The sequence below is a fragment of the Pomacea canaliculata genome, linkage group LG11, assembly GCF_003073045.1.
Source record: "Pomacea canaliculata isolate SZHN2017 linkage group LG11, ASM307304v1, whole genome shotgun sequence".
Classification (NCBI taxonomy): Eukaryota; Metazoa; Mollusca; class Gastropoda; order Architaenioglossa; family Ampullariidae; genus Pomacea; species Pomacea canaliculata.
The window spans coordinates 21805351-21830336 of NC_037600.1; the positions used below are offsets into that span (position 1 = coordinate 21805351).

Sequence of the window (24986 nt, forward strand, 5' to 3'; positions counted from 1 at the left end):
AAAAAATAGTAAAACTTACCTCCAACATTTGGTTCGCCGTTTTCCTGCTCATTAACTGCGTTTCCTGGCCAGTGAGTCTGGACACGAACTTTGAAAACTTCTCGTTCTCCAGCATGAAGAAGGACAGGTTGCATTCCAACAGGAAATCAAGGACGGCGGAATTGACGTCTGCTTTGCTGACGGTACTCTTGTGTTCCACTTTGAAGAGCTTCGAGACAGAGGGTTGGTCGTCGTCTTCCCCTTTCCGCTTTCGTGACGTTTCCAAGTCTTGAGTCAACTGCCTGGCAAGCAGTGGATGTTTCCTCTAAAATAAACACATGAAAATGAAACAAAATTTTAGAAGTCCATTCACAATCACAGCAAGTTTCTACCAAGCTAATTGTCATATTAAATTACTAGCATTAAATATAAAATCCTTCAAGCCACCATACTGTTCAAACGTCCTCCATGCTCTTTTCATACAAACAAACCAAAAAAAAAACACACACACACTTTATGACAAAGACTAAATAGATAGTACAGAAACGGTAAAGACAGCAGTTTGATCAGTCGTCGCCCCTGCGGTAATCACGTTGATGCAACCCCTTACCTTTCCACAATCTTTACAACATGTACACTCCTCTATTCCAAAAGCAGACAAGCAAGAACATGAAGAATGAACATCGATGAAAATCTCAACGAACTTACCTGCAAGTGCGTTCTCAAATTAAACGCCGACGTCTTGTTCGTTGAGTACTTTTTCGTGCACCCATTCTTGCATTTGAAACTATAGCCACATTTTGTGGCTTCGCAAAAAGTAAAAAATTTCAAATAAGGCTGGAAATTGATGGGTACGTCCATCTTCGTTTTTCAAATCGCTCCCGGTACTTCCGGTTACTGAGTGTGTCAACACACCGAGCAGTGAGAGCAGTGTACGTCTGTCGTCGTCTTGCTGACACGCTGTCGACGAATGGTCGTGTAACCAATACGTCAAATGGCTGTCGTACCAGAAATATCACAGAGATGGAATTCCACACTGAAGTTTTCTTTAATTCAGTATCTTTTTCTCAGCAGCTGGCCTAACTTCTCTCTCTCTCCAATTCACAAAGAGGTCCCACACCACTGTCAGTCCTGTTATTTATTCTCCCTCCCCTCGAACATTCTAGCACAGACATTCTATTTCGTCGCAATAAAGACATTTTTGAACATCGCTACATTGTTGAACATCATTTCCTCCCTCGCGCAAAGACAAGACATTTTTACTTTGAACATTGCTACATTGTTGAACATCATTTCCTCCCTCGCACAAGACATTTTACTGTGAACATTGCTACATTGTTGAACATCATTTCCTCCCTCGCACAAGACATTTTACTGTGAACATTGCTACATTGTTGAACATCATTTCCTCCCTCGCACAAAGACATTCTATCTTTTACATCGCTGCCGTGCTGAACATTCTGGAATATAGATGCAAATCTACAACCCAAAGACATTATACTTTGTACACTACTAGAGTGCTACAGTCGTGAAAGTAGCCAACCTGTAGCCAAGCTACAGCTACTTTCTAAAATGTAGCTACGGCTAAAAGCTACTTTTTTTTAATTTGTAGCCGGCTAAGCTACAAGCTACAAAATTTGTAGCCGGCTACAGTAGCTGTAGCTAGGCTACAGCTACTCCCCATCCCTGCCTTTAGCGAGGGTCAGTCAGTCTGGCTACATTATGACTTTGGCATGGGACCTCAACTCCAATCTTCGGAGCAGATAAAAACATTATTCCATTAATATATGGTAGTGTGTGGGCGAGGGGGTGGCGATGGTGGGTGGTCGCCGATAGAGGGCCGGTAGTCCAGCGCTTGTTAGGCAGAAAATGCTGATGCATGCCAGTAAAGTAAAGGTACGATTGTGAAAGACCGCGAAAATAGATCTGCTGATGCATGAGGGATGCATAAGACCGCGAAAATAACGCTGATGCATAAGACCGCGAAAAGTGACCCACCTGCGAGGTATATAATGGCAGAGGTGAGACGCAAGGAGAGGGGAGAAAACTACGAAGTGAAAGCGCAAGACAAGTGACTGTTGTTCTAGCCTGCATTAGAGAGTTGTGCAACTGCTGACAGGTTCCTGCCTTCCTGAGTGCTGGACTGTTGTGGTCACTGTTCGACTCCCCTCACCACGCACCACTTGGTTACAAATATAAGGAGACAGAGCAGAGATGTGGGGTGCAGTTGATGTGAGGTCAGAAAGTGTGTTGGATCGAGGTTCGCCAGAGCCAGCAGCATCGACTGGCATCAGAAATATAATCTAGAACCCACGAGAGCGTTGTCTTTTGTGTTGTTGTGGAAGGATTGTGGGAAGGGCCCAATTCTTACCCTGTTACAAATACAACTTTTGTTAGAGCAACACGCCTTGTCATCCCCATTCTTTCAACGTTCTAGTAAACCGAATTGTTTGGATATTTTACTTTTTATGCATCGGATAAAATTAGTGCTGGTGACTTCATGGACGCGTGTTTGTGACTGGAGTTCAGCGCCGTTGATAACTTGCCTCTAAATGGAGCTTATTCTCAAAATAATCAATTCTCGTAAAATCAAAATCTGCATTTTTGTTTTGTCGTCATATCCGCTACAATCTATTATTGCCGCGGAAAGCGAAAATTGGTCTCAAAGTTTTCCGAGAAAGCTAAGGTTCTACCCAAAGTGATGGAAGGACCGCCTGAGAGAGACGTTAAGGTGTAATGAAGTTATATTCTGGATTTTTGATCTGGAAATGTATTAAATTTAACTATCCCTTAGGTGTGCTTCAAACATGTTGATTAACAGTAACACGATGTTTTATCTTTGAAGACGACAGATCAAGTTAGTGGTTTTACTGGCTGCAATTTAGAAAATATGTGTTTGTAGAGTGAAGTCATCTTCATAATACAGTCAACATTGGAAGTATTTATTTTTATTTTTCAGGACTTCGAATTCCGACAGTTGTGCAAGTTCCGCTTATTTTCAGCTGAAGAATCTGAATCCCAGTCCTCAAAGAGAGTGCAGAAACTTGCCACATCGTCGAAATTTGGAGTTATATTTGCAGCTTCTCATAATGGTTCGTCATTTTTTGCCAGATTTTATCTAGAAAGACGTTTTTGCTGTCTACTATGCCGAAGCTACATCATTGATCACTGTCCGTCTAAGTTCAGGGCTTCTGCTAAGGCTAAATTCTTTGGGGTCCCAGGGACCCCTTCTTTCAGATTTTTAAGGGGTCCCTGTTCTTCGCCCGAATTTGAATGGGACCCCATTGACGAAAATTGAAGGGGTCCTCAGAACTTTTGATGCAATTTTTTGCGTAAGCAGAAGCCCCGGTCTAAGTATTACGTACATTGTAAGAACCACAGCTTTTCAGCCGGAGTGCATAGGGCTGCAATGTTTTGTTGCTATAATGGAAAGCAAAAAAAGTAAGCGAGGCAAGGAAGGCATTTATTCAAGCGGGATTTCTTGATAGATGTAAGAGTAACAGCTTCATTCAAAATTGAGAGACTAACAAATCTCAAGGATTCTAAAGAAATTGAGTGTCAAGCTGTCATTATTCGCCATTGTTTAATAACTCATTGGAATTAGGGAACTTACCAGATGATTAGAGGACAGCAAGAGTAATAGTGTTGAAAGAGTAGAAATCATTAGCTGCCTATGGAATTTAATGAAATTCGCTTAAATGAATTGGAATTTGCATTAAGTTCGAATCTGTAAAATTAGATAAATCCAAAATTATGAGTGAATTCCTCAAGGAAGTATTTTAGCTCCAGTTTGTTCACCGTGTATATCAATGATTTATCAGACACGTTTAATACTTACGAGCTGCTTGCAGATAATACAAACACATATAATAAAACATTAACAGCATAGTGACTTAAAATGACTTTGACAAAGTGCAAAGATGATGTGAGTGATGAAAATTATATTGCAATATATCAAAGTGTGGATTTATGCATGTAGGTAAAAATAATCTCAAGAGGCACATTTAAAATGAGTGATGAGGCGCAGCTAAAAAAGCTTGTGATGATAAGGGTAAATTTTGATTCTGTGTTGTCTTTTAATTAACTTGTTCAGAGTGGTTCACAATGACTTATATTATTAAGGGGACTTTATTTGGATAGAGAGACATTTTTAAAATTGAATAAAGCACTTGTGCACACACATTTGCATATGCTAATGTGATTTGGTGTCTTAAAGAGGCAATCAGTATTAATGGAAAGAGTATAAAGATGTCCTACTAAATTACTTGTAGAATGTAATGATGTCATATTCTATAGACTTAAGTATCTCCACGCTCTGAAGGAAAGGAGAATCAGAGAAGACCTCGTTCAAATGTTAAAGAGATATTTCACAGATATCGTGATATCATTATGCATGTATTTTTCTTATCACCACAAACTAACATTACTTAAAATTCAGGAGATGAAAAGGCTGCAAAGCTTAGGCAATTGATTGCCAATCCCTACTACTACTGCTACTATATAAGAAGAACTAAAGAGAACATATATCACCTTTCCATTATTGCAGGGGTGTCAAGCTCAATTACCCAGGGGACCAAATCTCACATCGTACACAAGGTGGCGGGCCGTAGGTTATTATTTAAGTCCGATAACTTTTTATTGAACAGTAGAAAACTAAACTTTTTGTTATTAATTTTGTGTAAACAAAATCATACATTAAAACAAAATCAAAGTAATAACAAACCAAGGCTTAGCAGTTTTTCTTCTTAATTTATTTTGTCAGAAGTAGACATTAGACATCTTTTTCTTGGTAACAAGTTCGTTTATGTTTGGAGTTTCTGTGTTGTGGAGATTCTCAGGATGGACTGCAAGTGTACATTAGTAAGACGACTCCTGTGTGATGTTTTCTTGATCTTCATCACAGAGAAAAGTTGCTCACACAGATATGTGCTGCCAAACACGCTCAAGATTCGAGCCGCATGTAGACGAAGCTGGGGCATCGTTTGTGGGAGGGAATGAGTGAAGTTTGCAGGCCCCACAGAGTCGTACTTTGCCTTCAGTCACTCATTACACTGCAGTTCTTTGAGCTCTATCTGCAAATGCACAGGTGCAGTGTCCATGTCAATGGCAAATGGGTTGTGAAATAGTTGGAAATTGTTTTTCTGCACCTCAAAGTTACTGAAACGGTGTTTAAACTCAGCACGAAGTGAGTTCAGCTTGTCAGCAAAATGTGCATTTGGGAACACCTTGGCGCTGACTTCGTCCATCACTATTTTGCAGCAAGGAAAGTGAAACAAATTGCATTGGTTCATTTGTGTTTCCCACAAGAACAACTTCACTTGAAATGCCTTCACTGCATCATGCAGGTCTGTTATTCTTCTTCTTCTTCGTCGTTCACTCAAATGGACACGCCTGCCTCCTGCACAAATGATGCTGTGCGCCGCAGGTCCTCCAGGCTGCCGTGTAGCTTCCTCAATACTGGCGTCTCATCAGTCCAAATGCGGTGCCTGAGTTCTTCGTGCATAGGACATTCTTGCAGTAGATGTGCTGTTGTCTGACTGCCTGTCTGGCACGGGCACTGGTCTGTCTGGCCGATTCGGAGCTTGGTGTAAAGATGGTAATTGAGACGGTTGTGGCCTGTCCTCAGCCTGAAAATAATGACCTGCTCAGCTCTTGTAAGCAGGTAGTACGGGTCGTTTCGGTTGAAACGTGGTGCTGCTGCAGCCACTTGTTGTGCTGTTTGGCCTTTATGATGGATTTGACTTCGCTGTAGGTGGTGGACCTGTCTTGCTGCTCTTTTTTGGATCCTTCCTTGGCAAGAGTGTCTGCGGCTTCGTTGCCAAAAATCCCACAGTGGGAGGGAATCCACTGTAAGACGACTGTGCAGTCTCCGCATAAGGAGGAGAGAGCAGTGGACAGGTCGTTCAGTTTCTTGTCTCTGGCAGTCTGTAAGGCCTGCAGGACAGACAGTGCGTCCGTAAAGAAGACGACGTTGTTGGAGGTGTCTGGACTGTTTTCAACGTGGGTGGCACCGGTCTGAATGGCAACTGCTTCAGCCTTGAAGTTGGTGGAGTAGAGGCCGGTTGCGAGAGAAAGACGGTCTTCTCTTCCTCCTGGGTACCTGATGTAAATTCCGGCGCCACCATTTTTCACAGCTTGTTCGGCTGACCCGTCAGTGAACACGTGAGTCCATTGATCTTGTGGGAAGTTGTTGTGGATATACTCCATAGTACAGGACTTCTTCACAGCGTCTAGGGAGTCTTTCTTGCTGACACCAGGGATGCTGCAGTGAATCAGGGGGAAAGCAGTTTCATTCCATGCTGGGTTTGTCCAGCACAGGGGGATCTCTCTGAGGTCGTGTTCCAAGATGTCTCGGTGTTTTCGTTCAAGGATCCTAGCCTGGTGGATGAAACTTCCCCTTTTCAACCTTCCCTTCGTCGGCTGAGCCAGTCTGTTTCTCATGGGGTGATTTGGAAGTCTCTTGAACTTGGCGGCTTGGACGAGCATCTTTGTGTCACGTCGGTCCTCAAGTGATTCCAACCCGGTGATTGTCTCCAGTTCTTGTATGGGCGTAGACCTCATGGCTCCAGTGATGAGTCTGGCTGCTTGGTTCTGAACCTTGCTGACCTTCTCAAAGTTGGATTTTGCTGCTGTGCCCCATGCTGTCATGCCATACTCTAGGACTGGTCTGACCCTTCCGGTGTACAACTTCTTGAGGATTCTGTCATCCGCGCCCCAGTTCGTGCCAGCCAACTTCTTCATAATTGCAAGTCGCACCTTGGCTCTGGCTTCGACCTTCTTGGTCTGAGGCTTCCATGTAAGTCTCTTATCGAAGGTTACCCCAAGGTAGGTAGGGTTGTCCTCCAGTGGGAGAATCTGTCCATCGAACTTCAGAGTGGCCTTCTGTTCCCTAGTGGACAGACTAAAGATAGTGTAGGTGGTCTTTTTGGGGTTGACTTTGACAAGCCACCTTTTCGTCCAGTCCTGCAGGACATTAAGCGCCTCTTGGAGTCGGTAGTTGGCAGTTGTCAGGTGTTCTTCTGTGCACCAAAGGACCAGGTCATCTGCATAGATGGCTCCTTGGACATTTCGGGGGAGGTCCTTGATGATGTCGTTTATGAAGACAAGGAACAGGGTAGGACTGAGTACTCCCCCTTGAGGAACTCCTTCTCTCAGCGTCTTCTTTCGGCTGTATGTTCCACCAACGTGGACTCTGGCCTTTCTATTTTTCAGGTATTGAGAGATCCACTGGTACATACAGCCGGTTACGCCACACTTCTGGAGTTTCAACCTCAGTCCATCTTTCCAGACCTTGTCGAAGGCCTTTTCCATGTCTATCCACACCGTCAACGTGTGCTTCTTGTCCTGGTAACCATCTTCGATCTTCTGGGCGATATATGCAACCTGGTCTTCAGTTGAGCGATGTTGTCTGAAGCCTGCTTGTTCTGGTGTAAGGATGTTGTTCTTTTCCAAGTGCCATGATAATCTGGTGTTGATGAGGCGCTCCATTAACTTGCCCACGCAACTGGTGAGGCTTATGGGTCTGTAACTGTCCACCTTCGCTCGGTCTTTGCCTTTCTTGTGGACGGGCACCATGTCTGCCTCTCGCCAGATTTGTGGTACATGGCCGCTGTTCCAGCTGTTGTTGAAGAGGTCGAGGAGTTTTGTCTTGGCTCGTGGGCCCAGGTGTTGCAGCATTTCATTGGTGACCTTATCTGGTCCAGGGGATTTCTTCTGACTTAGGGTCTTGACTGCTTCTTCAAACTCTCTCATGTTGAATGGTTTGTTCATGTAGTCTTCCTGGTGTTTTCGCTGGCTGAATTCTCTTCTTTCTTCATGAATTTGCTGTTTCTTTTCTTCTGGTACTGTGATGTTACTGACCTCTTCATAGCTGTCAATGAAAGCGTTTGCTGCTTTTCTACCTGTTAGCATATCTTGTGCTTGTTGTATGACGATCGGTGCACTTCTAGTATCTTCATCATTCATTGCCCTTGCCAGCTTCCATAACTTGTTTCCTTCTCTGTCTAGATTTAGTTCCTCTGTCTTTTCTCTCCATCTCATTCTTGCAGCTTCGTTGCAGGCTTTTCTGTATTTGGCGCTTGATTCTTTCAGTGCTATGTTGTTTTCTATGGTGGGGTCATTCTCAACCTTTTCCCTGATCTTGGAGACTTCATCTTCTAGTTCTTGGAGTTCTTCTGTCCAGTATGGCCTATAGTTCTTTCGTGCGCCTCTTGGTATTGCTTCTGAGGCAGCTTTTAAGATCGCCTTGTTGAATGCATCGATGGCACGGTTGATGTTCTGGTCCGCCACACGTATTCCTTTGGTGTACTGGTCTGACAATGAGACGAAAGTATCCCAGTTGGCTTTCTTGTAATTCCACCTGGGAAATGTCTTTGAATCTTGGGGCCTGTACTGCAAGTTGATGGCCAGTTTGACTGGTCTGTGGTCGCTGCCGCCTAACTGGTTCTGTACCCCTCTGGTTGTTTTCTTGGAGAGGTCGTCAGTGGCGAAAGCAAGGTCAGGGGTCGTTGAGGAGACCCATCGGCGCGAGAAGAAAGTCGGTGGGTCTTCTGGATCGTTCAACAGGATCATCTTGCTATCGATCTGCCAGTCCTCCACTTCCTCTCCTCTATTATCCGTCTCGTCGTAGCCCCAGCAGGTTGAGTGGCTGTTGAAGTCGCCGACAGCCAAGCAGTTTTCAGCAGGGATATCAAGAGTCTGCAGGGAAAGTTCTTTGTCGGTGGGCAGTACAGGTTGAAGATAGTGAGCACAGTGCTGTCTACTGTAATCTTGACTCCATTTATTTCAGCTTGCTGATTCGTGTCCACTTGAAATCTCTTGCTGGGATGTTATTCTTTACAAGAATCAGCACACCTCCTTGTGTCTTCCTTCTCTGTCCATCCTGAAGTTTGGTAACCTCTGATGGTAAATCTGTGGTTGGGGTTCAGGTGTGTTCTTGAATACAGGCCACATCTATTTTTCAGCATGTAGTCTTTCGGTGAGAGCTAATTTTTTGTTGTAAACGCCCTCGGCGTTCCACTGTAGGATGTTGAGAGGCCTCAGGGTCTCTTCTGTGGTTGTTGTTCCTTTTCGGCCAGTAGCCATTTCCCTCCGCCTCCGAAGCCTGGCTCCTCGCATCGGGGCGTGGTGACCACCAGTATCATGGGGTGGGCCCTGTTGAGGCGCAGGGCCCGGCACTTCGCCCGCCTGGCGGGACCTCACAGGCAAAGCACCATATCGTTTAGAGTGAGCGTTGTCCATTCCATGCGAGTGTCAGTGCGTTGTGCTGCCGTTAAGCGCACGATGGCCCAGCACATCCGTCTTCGGCGTCAGTTTTCTTTTCCGAGTGTCTTTCTCGTAGAGAGACTTGCCGTCCAAGGCTAACGACCATCCTCTGGCCGGGTGCAACACTTTAGTCTGGCCTCTACCCTGACAGACCTGTTCGGCTTGGTTGGACCTGCCAGGAGCACAAGGCTCCCGCCGACATAGCTCTGTGGGTCGACGAGGCACACAAGCCACCACACCACTACAAGGTAAGTTGCACCAATTGGTGGTGGAGGTCTGTTATCAAGTGGCCCCATCCCTGGAGCTGCAGGTTGAAGGCGTTGAGATGAGTGGTTATGTCACACAGAAATGCCAACTCACATTTCCACTTTTCATCCTGCAAGACTATGAGTCTATTCCTCTGCTGTCCATGAGCTGACAGATTTCCTCAATCAGCTGAAAAACTCGAGTGAGAACTTTGCCCCGACTTGTCCACCTCACGTCTGTGTGATACGGCCTGTCGCCCCACTGTGAATCTGTTTCCTGCACAAAGGACTGAAACAGGCGGGGATTGAACCCTTTGGCTCTGATGAAGTCGACGGTTTGTGTTACAGTGCTCATTACATGCTCCATGTTGAGGACTTTAGCACACAAATATTCTTGGTGTATTATGCAGTGATATGCTATCAACTGCCCACTACAATTTTCTTGGATATGTGACCGCATCCTTGCAACTAGTCCACTCTTTGGGCCGCACATCGCCGGCGCTCCATCTGTTGTAAGTGCAACAAGTTTGTCCCAGGGCAGGTTCATGTCAGTGATACTTTGACATACGTGTTCAAAAATGTCCTTTCCTGTCGTCCCATGCATGGACTTCATGTCTAATATTTCTTCTGTGATATTTAAACTGGAGTCGACTCCACGGATGAAGATGGCGAGTTGTGCGGTGTCCGTCGTGTCAGTGCTTTCACTGCAAGAGAGTAAATGTATGCAGCGAAGTCTTTGCTGTTTTCGATCAGCTGTGTTTTCACATCAGTGACTATCTGACAAATCCTATTAGCAACCGTGTTTCTGCTGAGGCTTACATTTGCAAACATTTGCTTTTTGTTTGGACACAAGACTTCACACACTTTCATCATGCAACTCTTCACAAACTCTCCCTCACTGAATGGCCGGGCTGATTTAGCGATCTCTTCTGCCACAATAAACCTTGCTCTCACAGCAGCTTCACTTTGTGATGTTGCTATAGTGAACAATGTCTGCTGTGATCTCAGATTCCTCTTAAGTTCTTCCACTTTCTTTAGCTTCTGTTCTGCATTCAGGCTTTTGAACTTGTCCTGATGTTTAGTCTCGTAATGCCGTCTCATATTGTATTCTGTGGTCACAGCTATTGTATCTCCACTAAGTAGACACACTGGTTTACCGCTGATATTAGTAAACATGTAGTCAGCCTCCCATTGGCTTTGGAAGACTGTTTTCAAAATCAACTTTTCTCATTTTAACAGCTAGCTTTAATTTGAAATTTGATTGGTATTGAATTCTCCATTTTAATGGCTAGCTTTAATTTGAAATTTGATTGGTATTGAAATTACAAAAATCCCTTCACTACACAGTGTAATGTTCTCGATCTTTATTAAGTAAATTAACATTAAGTAAAAGTCTTTAGAAAAGTCACAACACGTGCTTAGCTCTGATCATCTGCCTTTGTTCCCCGACAGATGGCGCACCAGTACATACGACTAGCGTTAAGTTCGCACACTACACACAGCTTTCAATTAATTCTAATTAAACAATCACGTGCTTTGCTCAGTGCTATTTGCTATGACATGTGATGTTATTGAATCAGTATATGTATGTAAAAGAAGATATAATTAGGCAAAAAAGACACAAATCATCAATACACAAGCAGCAACTATTTCAACACCGTGGCTTGCTATTTATACTCGGATACTTATCTCTTTGGCGACAGTCATTCCCTCTTGACGACGCAGGAACTGGACAGTCAGTATTCCACAGTTGGCACTTATCATCCACAGTCCACGTGTATAATTCACAGTTGACACGTATCATGCACAGTTCGCACATATAATTCCAGAAAGTATATATATATATAAGTCCTTAGTCCTTGGAGAAGCTATCCTCCCACCAGCTTGATCTCCACAAGTTTGCTTCTCACAACTTAACGTCTCATCGAGACGACTTCCGCTCGCCAGCACCCATATTCAGAAAAGGATGAGTTTCTATTAGTCTTTTGCTGAGCTGCCTCATCATACACGTGGGGTTCCCCTAGTCACCCTTTGATCTTGGACCGATTCAGGGAAGTTAACAGGTGCTAAAAATCTTGTCGCCGGGCCATTACAATGATTTACTAAAATTCTTTCGCGGGCCAGGTAAAATTTCCTTGCCGGCCGGATGTGGCCCGCGGGCCGGGTGTTTGACACCCCTGCATTATTGTTTTCAAAGAAAGAGTTCAAAACACCTCCAGTCCACTACTTTTTAATAGAAAAGAAGTAATGGGTTCATGTTCTTTGATTAACATATGGGGAGGAGGGGGGAACTGAGACACTGGCAGCCAGTACTGTAACTAACGATTTCGCTTGCAGAATAAAAAGATAGTGTGATTTCAATGGTATAGTTTTTTTCATTGACTTTAAAGCACAACATGAGGACTCAGCAAAAATCACTGGGAACAGAGCATAAAGCATCACAAAAGCATATTCGAATAGTATATCATGATAAAGAGGCACAAGAAATGGTACATTTATGTTTTTCTCTTAATCACACCTGGATTTATTGAGAAAACAAGAAGTGACATGAGGTTAGTATTTCTAGAAATGGCATTTTCTTTATGAGCTAAATTCAAAGAGGAAAAAATGCAATCCTTGGGTAAAAGAGAACAGACTAGGACGCAGTGTGCTGTTATTGAATGTTCTGTTGCACACTCAGATGTAATTTGTACTCATTTAGGAAATCCTTAAGATAATGGTAATCAAACACCAGTGGATTAACTTTTTTCAGAGATCTGTATGTACACACCCACACTGTACTCAAGAATTTGCTCAAAACATTTCAAAATAGATTGTTATCCAGTCACTTATACAGTACTAGCAAGTCTTAGACTTTTAGTCTATCTTCCTACAGCAGTGCCAACCATACAAAAGCACGAGCTGTTAACTAAGTGATTGCTGCTAAAAAGCTTAAACAAAGATCAAGCACTAGATATACAACATGACACTTTCTGCCCCATTCTGGTCCACAAGCAACACCGTGACACAGTCACAAACACATCATCAGTCCTATTTTTATCCAGCCCAATGCTAAAAACAACTGGTGGGGCTAGGGCACCATTGATGGGTGTGCTTAAACAGCTAAAAAAGAATAATTGAGTGACAAAGATATAAGGAGCTTAAATGGGAATGTGTGTATCAGTAAGTAGTAAATTTTGCATGCAGCTAAATAAAGAAGAAATAAGTTTTTGCATTACATTTTAGTCATGTGTCAAATTTTTGTTATGTTTTTAGTGGTAAAAAAGTCATTATCAGCAGTCAGTTGTAACCATAAAATAAAATGCAATGCTGAAAATAACCATCTATCAGAAAATTTGCAAGAGTTAATCTTTGACAAATGCACATTTGAAATATGTTCATCTTTTGTCAACAATAATACACATGGTAAAAATACTACCTATGAGCAGCAGAAATTTCCAATATAAGAGAGTAACTTTCTTCTGCTTTCCTATGGGCAGGTGAAAATATCAATCTTTGAAGGCTTAAGTCTTGAAAATTAAGCATAATTATGTACTCATATTTTGCGAGTTACTCTTTACAAAGGAACTCATCCCGATCATAGATAAAATATCGCACTTTTAAAACATTTTAAAACAAAATGTAGCTCAGAAGTTTAACTTTTTTGGTTTGCTCTGTCATTTACAGTTTAGATTCTGCATGATGTGAATGCGTGTGCTGTTTCTATACACAAATTGTGCATGTTTTCTGAAGCACTTATGCCTGTGAACATTATCATGTTTGAATGTTTACATCTGCAGAAATCAAGATTGTACTTATGGCCATGCTGTCTGGTCTTGACTCTGGGTTGGGAAAAGAGCGTAACACTGCCATGCTTGATGCACCCATTTTCAAGCAGTTCACAGTTACTGGCCTTGTGGTGCACCTAGGTGTCAGTAGCGACGGTGCAATGTTGTCAGTGGTTGTGGATGACGAGAGCACTGTCACTCTCCTCATCTTTGACATTCACATGTTTGCAGATCAGGTAAAAGGCAGTATTTAATGCCTGTCAAAACAATTTTAATGAAAAGTTTTTGAAATGATCCTATTATATCATTGTTATCCAAAAGATGCAAGTTATGAAACAATTAGATGAGAGGGACATTACATGTTTAATATTCTAGCTTTGGCATTGGTCTTTTATAATTTTTCTGGTTTTATAATGATGAATCTTTAATATTTTCCGTTATTGCTTATGGATGTATAGTCTGTTTTTTGAAATTCCTAATCTATTCACAAGGTAGAACTATTATTTGTAATTTAAGAACTAAAAATCTGCAGTCCTGTAACTTGTTATCTGGTGTGCACTGTTTACACATGGAACATAGTGGTCAAGCATCTATATTGTTAAATAATGATTATGGTAGTTAATATTCAATGTGTGCCAACGGTGGTCCGGTGGCACAGTAGTTAGCGGCTGGCACCAATGCAGTGAGGGCTGGCAGTCTAGTTCTCATCTCGGGCACGCTGTTCTCTCTCAGCATTTGTCATCTGTTTACAGGGCTGGCTGCCTTGCTGTGAAATAGTCTTAGTTGCAGGCTAGGCGTAAAACACCAATCCCCCTCTCCCCCCCTCCCACCTCAGTGTGTGCTACCATCATGATGAATGTCAGAGAGTTTTATCCCTTCACTTGACAGGCTGAGAGGATCATCTCTTCTTAATTTGATTTCTAAGTTGTGCTTTGATTTGGATAAAGGTGTTTGACCCTCATGTTTACATGTGCTTCTGCTGTTTTCTCCCCTCTTCTGCTTTACAGCTGGATTTTATATAACGTTATTTTAAAGTTCAAAATGTTTGGATCTAATGGCTGGATTCCACTCCAGCGTGCAGTGATCTTGAGTTGATGGAATAAACTGAAGTGATGATTACTTTCAGTTTCAAATGAAAACATTTCTTAATATTCAACAGATTTCTTAATATATTCTCAGTATTCTCCTGATGTCACTGACTCTTATTCTATAGATTGTTACTGTTCAGTGTACAGCGATCAGCCTTTACTGCCAGAAAACAGCGAATCTTCACATTGTTCTTTGTTCTACATCATTTTGGCTATTTTGTTATCTTGTTCAGCACAATGAGCTTGCCTTTGACTGAGATATTGGATTATATAAATTCTCACTTATTATTATAAAAAGTTACTACTTTTTCAGAAGAATCTACTGGATATAAATTTATGATGCCTGTGCTGTCATGCTTAAAATAAATAAATAATTTACCAATTCTTTTTTTTTAAAGGAGGTGCTGGATACTTGAGCTTCTGACATTCTTCTTGTTCTGAATTCTTTGTTACATAACCTTCACTTTTTTCTCCTTTAGAATCTGCTACCTCAGCTGATGAAATAAGTGATTGTTAGTGCTGTAGATCCTTCATCTTAACCACCATTATTTGAATACATTTTTCTTTTAAAAATCATTGTGTAATTGCACATTTTCAGCTTAGTGCACCTACTCCTTTGTTGACCTACCAAATTGCCAGTGGCAATGTGTCACTGCTGGACTTGGCCTGGAACCCTGGGCTTAGCAGTTTACTGGCATTGTGCTTGAGTAATGGCAGCATGTCAATTCTAGATGTAACTGACACTCTAAAAGTGGTATCAACTCTGCCACCAGGATCTGATGCAACCTGTTGTGAGTTATAATTTATCATTGCAAACGTGGTGTTTGGAAAAGCATGTGCTAATGTTTGTGTGTGGAGACATTGGTTGTTCAGGTCAGCAGGACAATTTATTTGTAACACATTTTCAAGATCATTTATATGTATAATTACAAGAATTTTTATACCCATGGTGACAAACTGTATTTGTAGTTACAGAAGCAAGAAATGTGATAAGACAATGTGCAGGTAGACATACGAGGCATGGAGGGAGCTGTGAACTGAGAAAAGTGATGAAGTGTTGTGAGCAGTGAGGATAGCTATAGGCAGTGGATGTTTGTGTTGAAAGTGAGCTAGAGTCCCAAGAGAAGGGATCAAGTGTGTGTTGTGAGCAATCCGAATGATGTTGATCTTTGTGTTAACAGTGAGCTGGAGTCCCAAGGGCAAGAAACTGATGGTGGGCAAGGTTAAGGGCAGCTGTGTTCAATATAGTCATGACCTCAAGGAAGAGAAGCAGTGGTCTGCCCCTGGCATTTTGACCTTGCCACACGATGGTCTGAGCTTTTGCTTTTTGGATGCATCTTAATGCTCATAGTCACTCATTTATTTTACTAGGATATTTGCAGCTCATGTAATAGCCTTTCTCAATATTTCAGTGTACACATTCATCTTGTAGACTGGGTGTTTCGTTCAGTTCATGTAATAGCTTTTCTCAATATTTAACTGTACATAATTCTATTGTAGACTGGCTGTTTCTCGACACACAGCTGGTTATTTCTTGAAATACAGATGTCAATGTACTTGAAAGTTGCGGTTCTGGCCTATCTGTCTATTCCTCTTCGTGCATCAGGTTGCACATTAGGCTTCAACCAGAGTCCGCCACCGATGTCGATCGGCTGAAACCCGCTCCAGGTGACCCCATGTCCAGCCCTTTCCTTTCATCTCCTTTCCTCTGTTCTTCTCCGAGTTTCCTTTGGGTGGCCTCGTTTTCTTCGGCCATCTGGAGTCCATCGTAGGGCGACTCTGGAGAGGTCTGCTGTCTGCTGGCAGAGCACATGTCCAATCCATCGCCAACGCCTTTGTTGAACCTGCGTGGTGATGGACTTGGTTTCAGTCCATTGGTGGAGTTCTTCGTTGGTGATGGTATTTGGCCAAAAGATGTTAAGTATGCGCCTGAGACATCTGTTTTGGAAGACGTCAAGCTTGTCACTAATGGTTTTGATCATCTTCCATGATTGTGATCCGTAAAGGAGGGTGCTGATCACAGTTGACTTGAAGATTCTCAGCTTGATCTTCTGACTGATGTTTTTTGCCTTCCATGTGCTCCTGAGTGAGGCAAAGGCCTGTCTGGCTTTCGCCAGTCGGGCTCAAATCTCCACCTCCGCATCCCCGGTGTTTGCCATTTTGGACCCAAGATAGGTGAAACTGTCAACTTCCTCAATCTCTTCTCCATTTAGTTTGATGCTGTTTTGGACTCTGGCGTTCACTCTCACACTTTTAGTTTTCTTTGCACTGACCTTCAAGCCAAGGTTTCCAGCTGTTTCTGAGAAGGCATTTGTTTTTTCCTGCATGGCTTGGTGGCATTGTGACAGCAGGGCAATGTCATCAGCAAAGTCTAAGTCTTCCAGCGCTGTTGTTGCTGTCATAGTCTGTCATAGCATCTGATCCCTCTCCTCTCACTGTCGGTGGAAGTCTTCATGATCCAGTGCATGGCCAGGATTTAAGAGGAACGGCGACAGAATGCAGCCCTCCTTCACCCCTGACGTTGAAGGGGTCTGTGAGCTCTGTAACACAGACAACCTGGGATTTGAAATCGCTGTACAGCATTGCAACGACCTGAACAAGTTTTGCAGCGACTCCGTAATGCCTCAAGATCTTCCATAAGGACTGTTGGTGGATGCTGTCAAAAACCTTCTCCAGGTCGATGAAATTGATGTACAGCTGTGTGTTCCACTTGTTGCTCTGCTCCAGAATCTGTCGCAGAATGAAGATTTGTTCAGAGCAGGATCACCCAGGGCGAAATCGTGCTTGCTGTGGTCGGAGGTCTTTCTCAAGGGTTACCGTCAGTCTTGACAAAACAATCTTGCTGAAGACCTTGCTGGTGAGGGAAAGAAGTGTTATACCCTTCCAATTATTGCAGTCTCCAAGATCTCTTTTCTTGGGTAACTTGAAGATGAACCCTGTCTTCCACGCATCAGGGAGCTGTCCTGATTCCCAAATTTACCTCTTTGTTTAGTTTTGTATATCTTTGTCTGTGTTGTTCCTTCAGACATTAAGATCTAGTGCTGTTAATTTTTTGTTTGGCTGACTTTCTCTCATCTATCTTCTTCCATGTCTCTTCTCTGATCCACAGATCTTTCTTCTTCCATTGGAAGCCCATTATTTTCTCTCCTGTTTCCTGTAAGACTCAATTGAAGTCGTCTAAGGTCATCTCTTTTTGGTCTCCTAGTGCCCGGGAGCGGTCCGGTGGCGCAACGGTTAGCGCTGTTAGCGCCTGTCACCAATACAGTGAAGGTTGGCTGCCCAGAGTTCATTTCTCGTCTCGGGCACTCTGATCTTTCTCTGCACGTGGCATCTGTTTACAGGGCTGGCTGCTTGCCGTAATATAGCCTTAGCTGCTGACACGGCGTAAAACACCAATTCCCCCCCCCTCCTAGTGCCTGGAACCTGTTCTTTACTTCCATAGCAAAGGCCCGTTTGGTGGCTGGATCTTTCAGTTTGCCAGAGTCCACTCTCTGCTTCAGAGAACTTCGGCTATCACAAGAGTGTGGTCACTGCCAACGTCTGCTCCTCTGTAGGCTCTGACATCTTGAAGTGAGCTCCTCCATCTTTGGTTGATGATGACATAGTCTATCTGGTTCTTTGTGATTCCATCTGGTGATGTCCACATTGCCTTGTGGATGTCTTTGTGTTGGAAGAGTGTGCCTCCAATCAGTAGGTTGTTTTCTTCACAAAAGTCTGCCAGTCTCTCTCCGTTGTCATTGATGGTTCCAATTCCATGCTTGCCCATGACATGCTCCCTGCAGGTGTTGTCACTTCCCACCTTGGCATTGAGATCGCTGATGATGAGCAACATATCGTGGGTTCGAATGCTCTCCGAGGCTCCCTGGAGCTGATCGTAAAAAGTATCCTTGTCTTTTGCATCGGAGTCTTCTGTTGGTGCATAGCAAGCTAGCACTGTCAGCTTGGTGTACTTGGAATGGAATCTTGCTGTCAAAAGCCTGGATCCATAAGGCTTCCATTCCAGTAGTGCCTTTTCAGTTTTCTTTTCTTCAGAGTGCTGACCGTCTGATCTTCCTGAGAACAAGATGGTATATCCTGATGCTAGTCTCCTCTTTCCCGTGCCGGTCCATCTGACCTCACTGACTCCCAGGATGTCCAAGTTGTAGTTGTCAAACTCCTTGACTAGATGGAGCATACTACCAGTCTGGTGCAAGGTCTGGACGCTCCAGCACCCCACCCTCAACTTTTGCCTCGGCTTGAGTAAATCCACTGTCAGCTCCCTCGTGGGTTTGGCTGTCGTCTGTCATAAGTTTAGTCGCCTGGTGTGCTTCATTACCTTCGCCATCTGTGACTTATTCTCTGGTTTTAGTTTCGGTAACATGCTTTTTTTTACATGGTGGGGTTGTTAACCCTACCACAACCTACTTTACCTCTAGGTGAGGTGTCCACCTTAGTCGCCTCTTATGACATGCCTAGCTGGATGGCAGGGACCCTATTCTTACAATGCTCGCTAGGCAAGCATACCCCACAGGGGGTTTTCTGGCCTGCAGGGATTTTGTGTATTTTATAATATAAATAATTGGGTTTTGGTATATTGATATAAATCATGATCTTCTTCGATCTATTTTTGTTTGTTAAAAACAAAAAATGCTAGCCTCAGAGGTCAGTGAGCACTGAAATGTAGAAAGAAATAATTTTTTCATGATATATAAAGAGGCTCTTGTCAAACTCTGTGTCTGTGTTTAAAATTAAATGATCTGTAATAGATTTTTTTCTTGATTTTCATGTGATGGCTTCTTGAAGTAGGGAAAGAGATAAACATATTTTTATACATTCCTAAGTGGTCACTCACATTTGGCAAAGTTTTTTTTTTAATGGAAACCCATCAATGATTCAGTCAGTATCTGGAAATCCACCCATTATAAAATTAAAATATGAAAAAAGACCTTTTGCCGTTATAATAAAAATTTAGCTTGTATCATGAGCAAATAATAATGAGAAACAGAATTTAGAGCATAGAGTCGGCCATATAAAACTGGTTCATCTGTTTGCAGTCCATGCAGAGAAGTACTGGTTTTATGTTGCCCACCCTGTATCGTGAATTAGTGGGTAGACAGACAAGTTGGTTATGTGTAACCCATACCTGCATAAGATGTTCTCACATGTTAGTCACATTTGATTTTGTGTTACCCATATCTGCATAGAGAAGTTCTTAAATATTGCTATGTATGTTATGTCATAATTTAAAAACATTTTGTGGCAAGTTGAGGAATTGTGTTTCAGCAATTGATGTTGTGTGGGTGTCTACACATACGTTCATGGTGGCTTACCTGCCTCAGGGCAGCAGTCCAGACACACAGCCTGTTGTCATTCTTACAGAATCAGCTGTGAGTGGTACTTCCATTTTCAGTAAAATAACTTCAGATACATACCATAAAAAAAGATGTGAAAAGTTATGGCATCATTTGGATTAAATTATTTGAATCCTTGCCCCAACCCCTAATATGTGTCAGCAATGCATTTGAGACTACAGAGATCATTCCCCCATCCCCAACATTTTTTATCTGTCTGTTAAGGCATTTTTCTTAATGTGCTGCCTCACCTTATGTTTGCATTGCTGTTTCCATGCTTTGGTTTTCTTAGTCATGAATATATCCCAGTTGACTGAAGTGTGCTTGAACCTTGTATTGTGAGCCATAAGCATGTTTCAATTAAACTTGTTTATTATTTATTGTTTCTATTACAAGTTACCTTTTATGTATAAACATTGTGGTAAACATATACTTATGCCTTCCTTTCGCCCTGTTTCTTGGAAATTAATGCAATGATTAAGGATCCAGCTTGTTTTAAAACTCATCAAGATTTTCTCAGTCTTAAGACCTCTTTTCACTCATTATTATTAGGCAGCAAAACAGTTTGTACTATGCATACACTTGTACCTTTTTTTAAACAGAAAGATGGACAAACATGCATCAACTTTGATGATATTTGCTTTGGCAGTGGGGATGAAAGGAGAGCCAAATATTATTTCACCTTCCTGGCTCAATGGTTAGCAAAATATCTTACTGTTGATCACTTTCTTTCATGTTACAATAAAAGTAAAAGAAATTATTTTAGATACAGTGATACCTCGGTTCTCGAACGCCTTTTATTTTGACCAGGAAATGAGAAAATTTTGAAATTGTCGATCCGACTATTTCCAGGGCCAATTTTCCTCCCTCCATTCATGCCATAAAGTTTGTACATACAGTAAATGAAACACAATCTGTACTGTAGTACATTTTTTCACTTTTAATTTCTTGTTGAAACTCATATATATTTTTTTTAGGCCAGTCTTTGTTAGTTATTTTCATTTTGTATTTTAAAGGAGTTTTAAATGTTGCTATACACTGTTTTAAATCAGCATGCACAGTATATATTTACAAGCATATGTACACACACACACACACACAGACATATATGCGGAGGGGAAGAGAATAATGACCAGTCTGTGGGAGCTGAAAGTTTTGTCCATAAACAGAAGGCAGTTCGGTGGCGAAAGGTTTAATGCCTGTCACTAATACAGTGAAGGTTAGCTGTCATGGGTTCACCTCTTGTCTTACTCACGCCATTCTTTCTGCTTGTGGCATCTGTTTACAGGGCTGGCTGCATCGCCGTGATATAGCTTTAGTTGCTGGCTCGGCATGAAATAGCAATATCCCTCCCCTATGAATTGCACATGCTCTGCTGCAATTCTTTACCATTAGTAAAGATGTTAAAGGACTTTTTGCTCTTTTGTGTTGTAGGGAAATGATTGTGGTGTCTTCTAGCAATGCCACAGAAACTACCATAGTAGCTCGACACTTGGACCAGAAGGTATGTAGATTATCTTACAAAGAACCTACATCTGTTACCCTTGATTGGATAAGAAATCTGGTTTTGCATTGATCAAGAGAAAGAAAAAAAATTTATGCACTTATGCAAAATTATATAAAAAATGCTTCTGAAATACTTTTCTTGTGTTAAAAAATTTTATGGGAACAGTAGAGAGAACCATTTTGTCAATGCAGTAAAACTTCATTCTATTTTTAGCCCTTGATAATGATAGTAATAGAAAGCACTTTGGTCACTTGTAATGCCATTCTATTTTTAGTCCTATGATTTTGATTGCTATGCATAAGGCTTAGGTTTTTCAGTTTTTGGATTTTTTTTTGTTATTCCTATTTTATACTGTGTATAGATAAATATTGTTTTATACTATGTGGATATAATTGTTTTCCATATATTGTGGTGTGTAAGCATTTCTCTTATTCCCCCAACCAGTTACAGTTCTTAACTAATGAATTTGAAGTTTTAACAATATTTAGTTAATTATTTGCAGTTTTAAATAATACTTTCCCAAGTCTTGTGTATCAGTTTTAGTCATGATGTATTGGCTTATGGATGTTAAATCTATGTTGTTTTATGATCTTTCCAAAATGATTACAAAGTGGTCAAAATTAAGTTTTTAGTATTTTTTATGTTGTTTTTATGATATTTCTAGACGACAGATGTTTTTATAATTTGTTATTAGAAGAGTTATTTCATTGTCATCAGTAAGTTAAATAGTATTGGTAATAAAGGAAGCAGAGTGTATGAATTGTGCTCATTGATCATGGCAGTTGTCTTGGGAACACTGGACACTGGAAGATTCATCACGTGCTGAGCTACCAGTCACAGACAATCAGACAGATTCCTTTCCCCTGGGCATGTGTGTCTGCCTGTCCTCTCAACAAATTCTACAGCTGGGTGAGTTGTCAGGGTTACTAATCTGCCACATTTCAATAATTCCGTTTTCTCTGTAATTTTACTTTTCCTGATCTTCAAGTTTTTTTCTGTGCGAGCAAACATTGACAGATGCACAGAGAGACATTTCATAATCCATTCTGGCCTACACCAGAGAGAGTCACACATAGAGAAAAGTTGTGTTAATGTGTGCTGTAAGTGCCACACATATTAAAGCAGCAAGGGTATGTGAATGTGCTTGAGAGAAAGAGAACAAATGAATGACTGCATTGGATAGGTCATTAGCTGTAAATAATAATAATATTTATATAGCACGTTTCCCCACATGAGGTTAGCTCAATGTGCTTGACAAAATTTAAAGGGTAGGAGGTAGTGATGCTGTATGACAGAAGGGCTTCACAATCAGCAATCATACAAATACACATGCACCAAGAACTTGAAAAAAGAAATCAGAAAGGAGAAGGTGGAGAAAGTAACAGTAAATCAATTACATTAGGTATATCAGAAAGAGATGGGTTTTATGTCCTGACCAGAAAGCATGCAGCATCCCCACTGGATCACAATGAATGAATACAGATAGTTTACACATTTCCGTACAATGTTATAGAAATCAATTATACTTTGGTATCATATATCTACATAAAGTCTTGTGTAAATCATTTATACATAGCTATGATTTGAAGGATGCAACTTGTAACTTTCTTGAGCCTGCTTGTGTTGGTAGGAAAAGGTAACATTATTACTATTATGATGTAAAGTGAATTTTTCTGGAGAATGAATAAGCCGATGACATGCTGATTGTGATAGGATTCCCCAATGTGTTCACATGATCCTAATACAATGGTATGGTGTTTTCACATCAAATGCAAACATTGGCTTCTGGGCAGGTGTTGCAGGGGGCCGTTATGTACAATAATTCACATGTCAGTTGCATACAAATCTAACCATACAGCTCACAGTCTCCAATCCCTGCTTCTCCCCAAACAAAAATCTCTATAACATTTGACTTGATATGCAACAAAGGTTTATTTAGCATACAAATTATGCAAATACATTCTACAATTAGGCTCATTTAAATGGGTCCCAGTACTACCCAGGGGTGGATTTTATCTCCAGCGCTAAACTTACTTCCTAAAAAAACCCGCAGGCCCTATTAGCTACCCTCCGGTAAAGCAAGCACGTCCCGTGGATTCCACTGGCGATGCAAATTTAGAAATGCGACCAACATTCTCTGTTTCGGGGGGAATCCCTATTAGTGTGCATGTCCAGAAGACGTTAATCTGCCTTCCGGGAAAAACAAAAATGTGTGCTCACTGACTTACTGTACAACTCTGTGGATGTGCTCTTTTCGCGGAACAAAATTTGTCAGCCTACTTTTTTGTAATAATGGAAGTGATGTCTTCCAAACTCCAGCGACAAGCAAACTGGTCCAGCAGGGAAGTATGAGATGTTTGTTCTATTATTATTATTCTATATCAGTGTTTGAACTTCGGTAATTCTAATACAGTGATGTAAAAACTACTTTGTATTGATTTTATTTTAAAATATTTGGTATAAACTAAATTTTATTACAATACTTATATTTAACTATTTTTTGTACCTACTATTTTCTCTTTTTTTCCCAATGCCATATATGACAAGATTAGTAGAGCTTCGAATTCACCACTAATTATTAAGTGGTAGTGTCACAGTCTTTGCTGCTCTGTGTGTTGGGGTGAGAGTGGGTGGGTCGATGACACAAAATAAACATTTTTTTAATTCTTTTGTCTTTGTTAGTTACATTTTGTTTTAAAACAATACTGCGTAGACATTGAACCTTTTTTCAGTTTAAGAGACAGAGGTTTTTGAGATAACTCTAGTCAGCAGCTGCCCAGGTATGGTTTATTAAGAATTAACAATGAGTTCACTTTGATACCAAATGATTTTTTACCTTAATATACCTCCGCCCCACAGGTCTTGAAATTGAATTAGAAGGAATTATTCAGGAATTGGTGAAGTTCTTATAGATCCCTTTTATATTTTACTTTAGTATTGTGTACTTTTCTCACATATAGATTTCTCGTTTCAGTTGAGTGATATTTTGTGCCACCTCATCCTATAGAATGTCAAGTGTAAAAAGAGGTATAAAATGTAACTTAGTTTCTTAAAGAGTATTTTATTGAAAAGATGAAGTCACCATCATTCAAAAGTGCAGTGAAAGTTTCCTTGGGTTATAAATTTCTGAATATGTCGACTGTTTCTACAGCTTTGATTTCAGCCTTAACTGATGCTGCATCATCAGATGGCTTGTACTTTTTAAAAAATATATCTTTTGTCTTTTACTTTTGGAGAGAGGGGAAGATGACTAGGGGTAGTACTATATGAAAACACATCATTCTACCAAAAACAATCACTGGCATGATCTGAAAGTGAATTTCATGTCTAAATGTCAGTAAATCTAATGCGAGTGTTAATAACATACAGTTGACTCATACAGCTGGTTGAATGATAGTTTACAGTGCATGGCTATATCACATAAGTTGATTCAGTGAATTTATCGTAAGAACAATATTTATGTTTTGCACACAATTAAAATGTATTTGTACTTATAAAGCCATAAATTAAATTGCAAAGCAAAGGTACATACACAATCATGAATATTTTTTGCTGTGCAAAAATCATTTCTTCATCCCTATTCTGCATGACTGTCATAAAAGAAAATTACTATGCTTTCACTGTATTAAATATTTTTGCTTGTGGTTTGATGACACATTGAAAAAAATAATTTTGTCCTTCTCAGGAGATTCGTCATAGTGTTATGTACTGTGCATCACATTACCCATGGCATGTTCTTTGTATAACGATTTGCACACTTTGACATTACTATACATGAAACAATTTGGATGTTTGTGACAGATTTG

At 41.2% G+C, this 24986-nt stretch overlaps 1 protein-coding gene across 1 annotated transcript in view; it reads left to right on the forward strand.

Moving 5' to 3' along the window:
• The first annotated feature begins 2555 nt into the window (after nt 1-2555).
• The window catches only part of LOC112575187 (nuclear pore complex protein Nup214-like), a 52906-nt gene continuing 30475 nt past the window's right edge, over nt 2556-24986 (forward strand). Inside the window, exons 1-9 of the mRNA XM_025256852.1 lie at nt 2556-2710; nt 2939-3071; nt 13268-13491; nt 14942-15134; nt 15525-15653; nt 19606-19709; nt 20276-20370; nt 21108-21177; nt 21963-22089. Coding sequence (XP_025112637.1) covers nt 2681-2710; nt 2939-3071; nt 13268-13491; nt 14942-15134; nt 15525-15653; nt 19606-19709; nt 20276-20370; nt 21108-21177; nt 21963-22089 — 1105 coding nt within the window. The 5' untranslated portion in view covers nt 2556-2680. The remainder of the gene's footprint in view (nt 2711-2938; nt 3072-13267; nt 13492-14941; nt 15135-15524; nt 15654-19605; nt 19710-20275; nt 20371-21107; nt 21178-21962; nt 22090-24986) is intronic.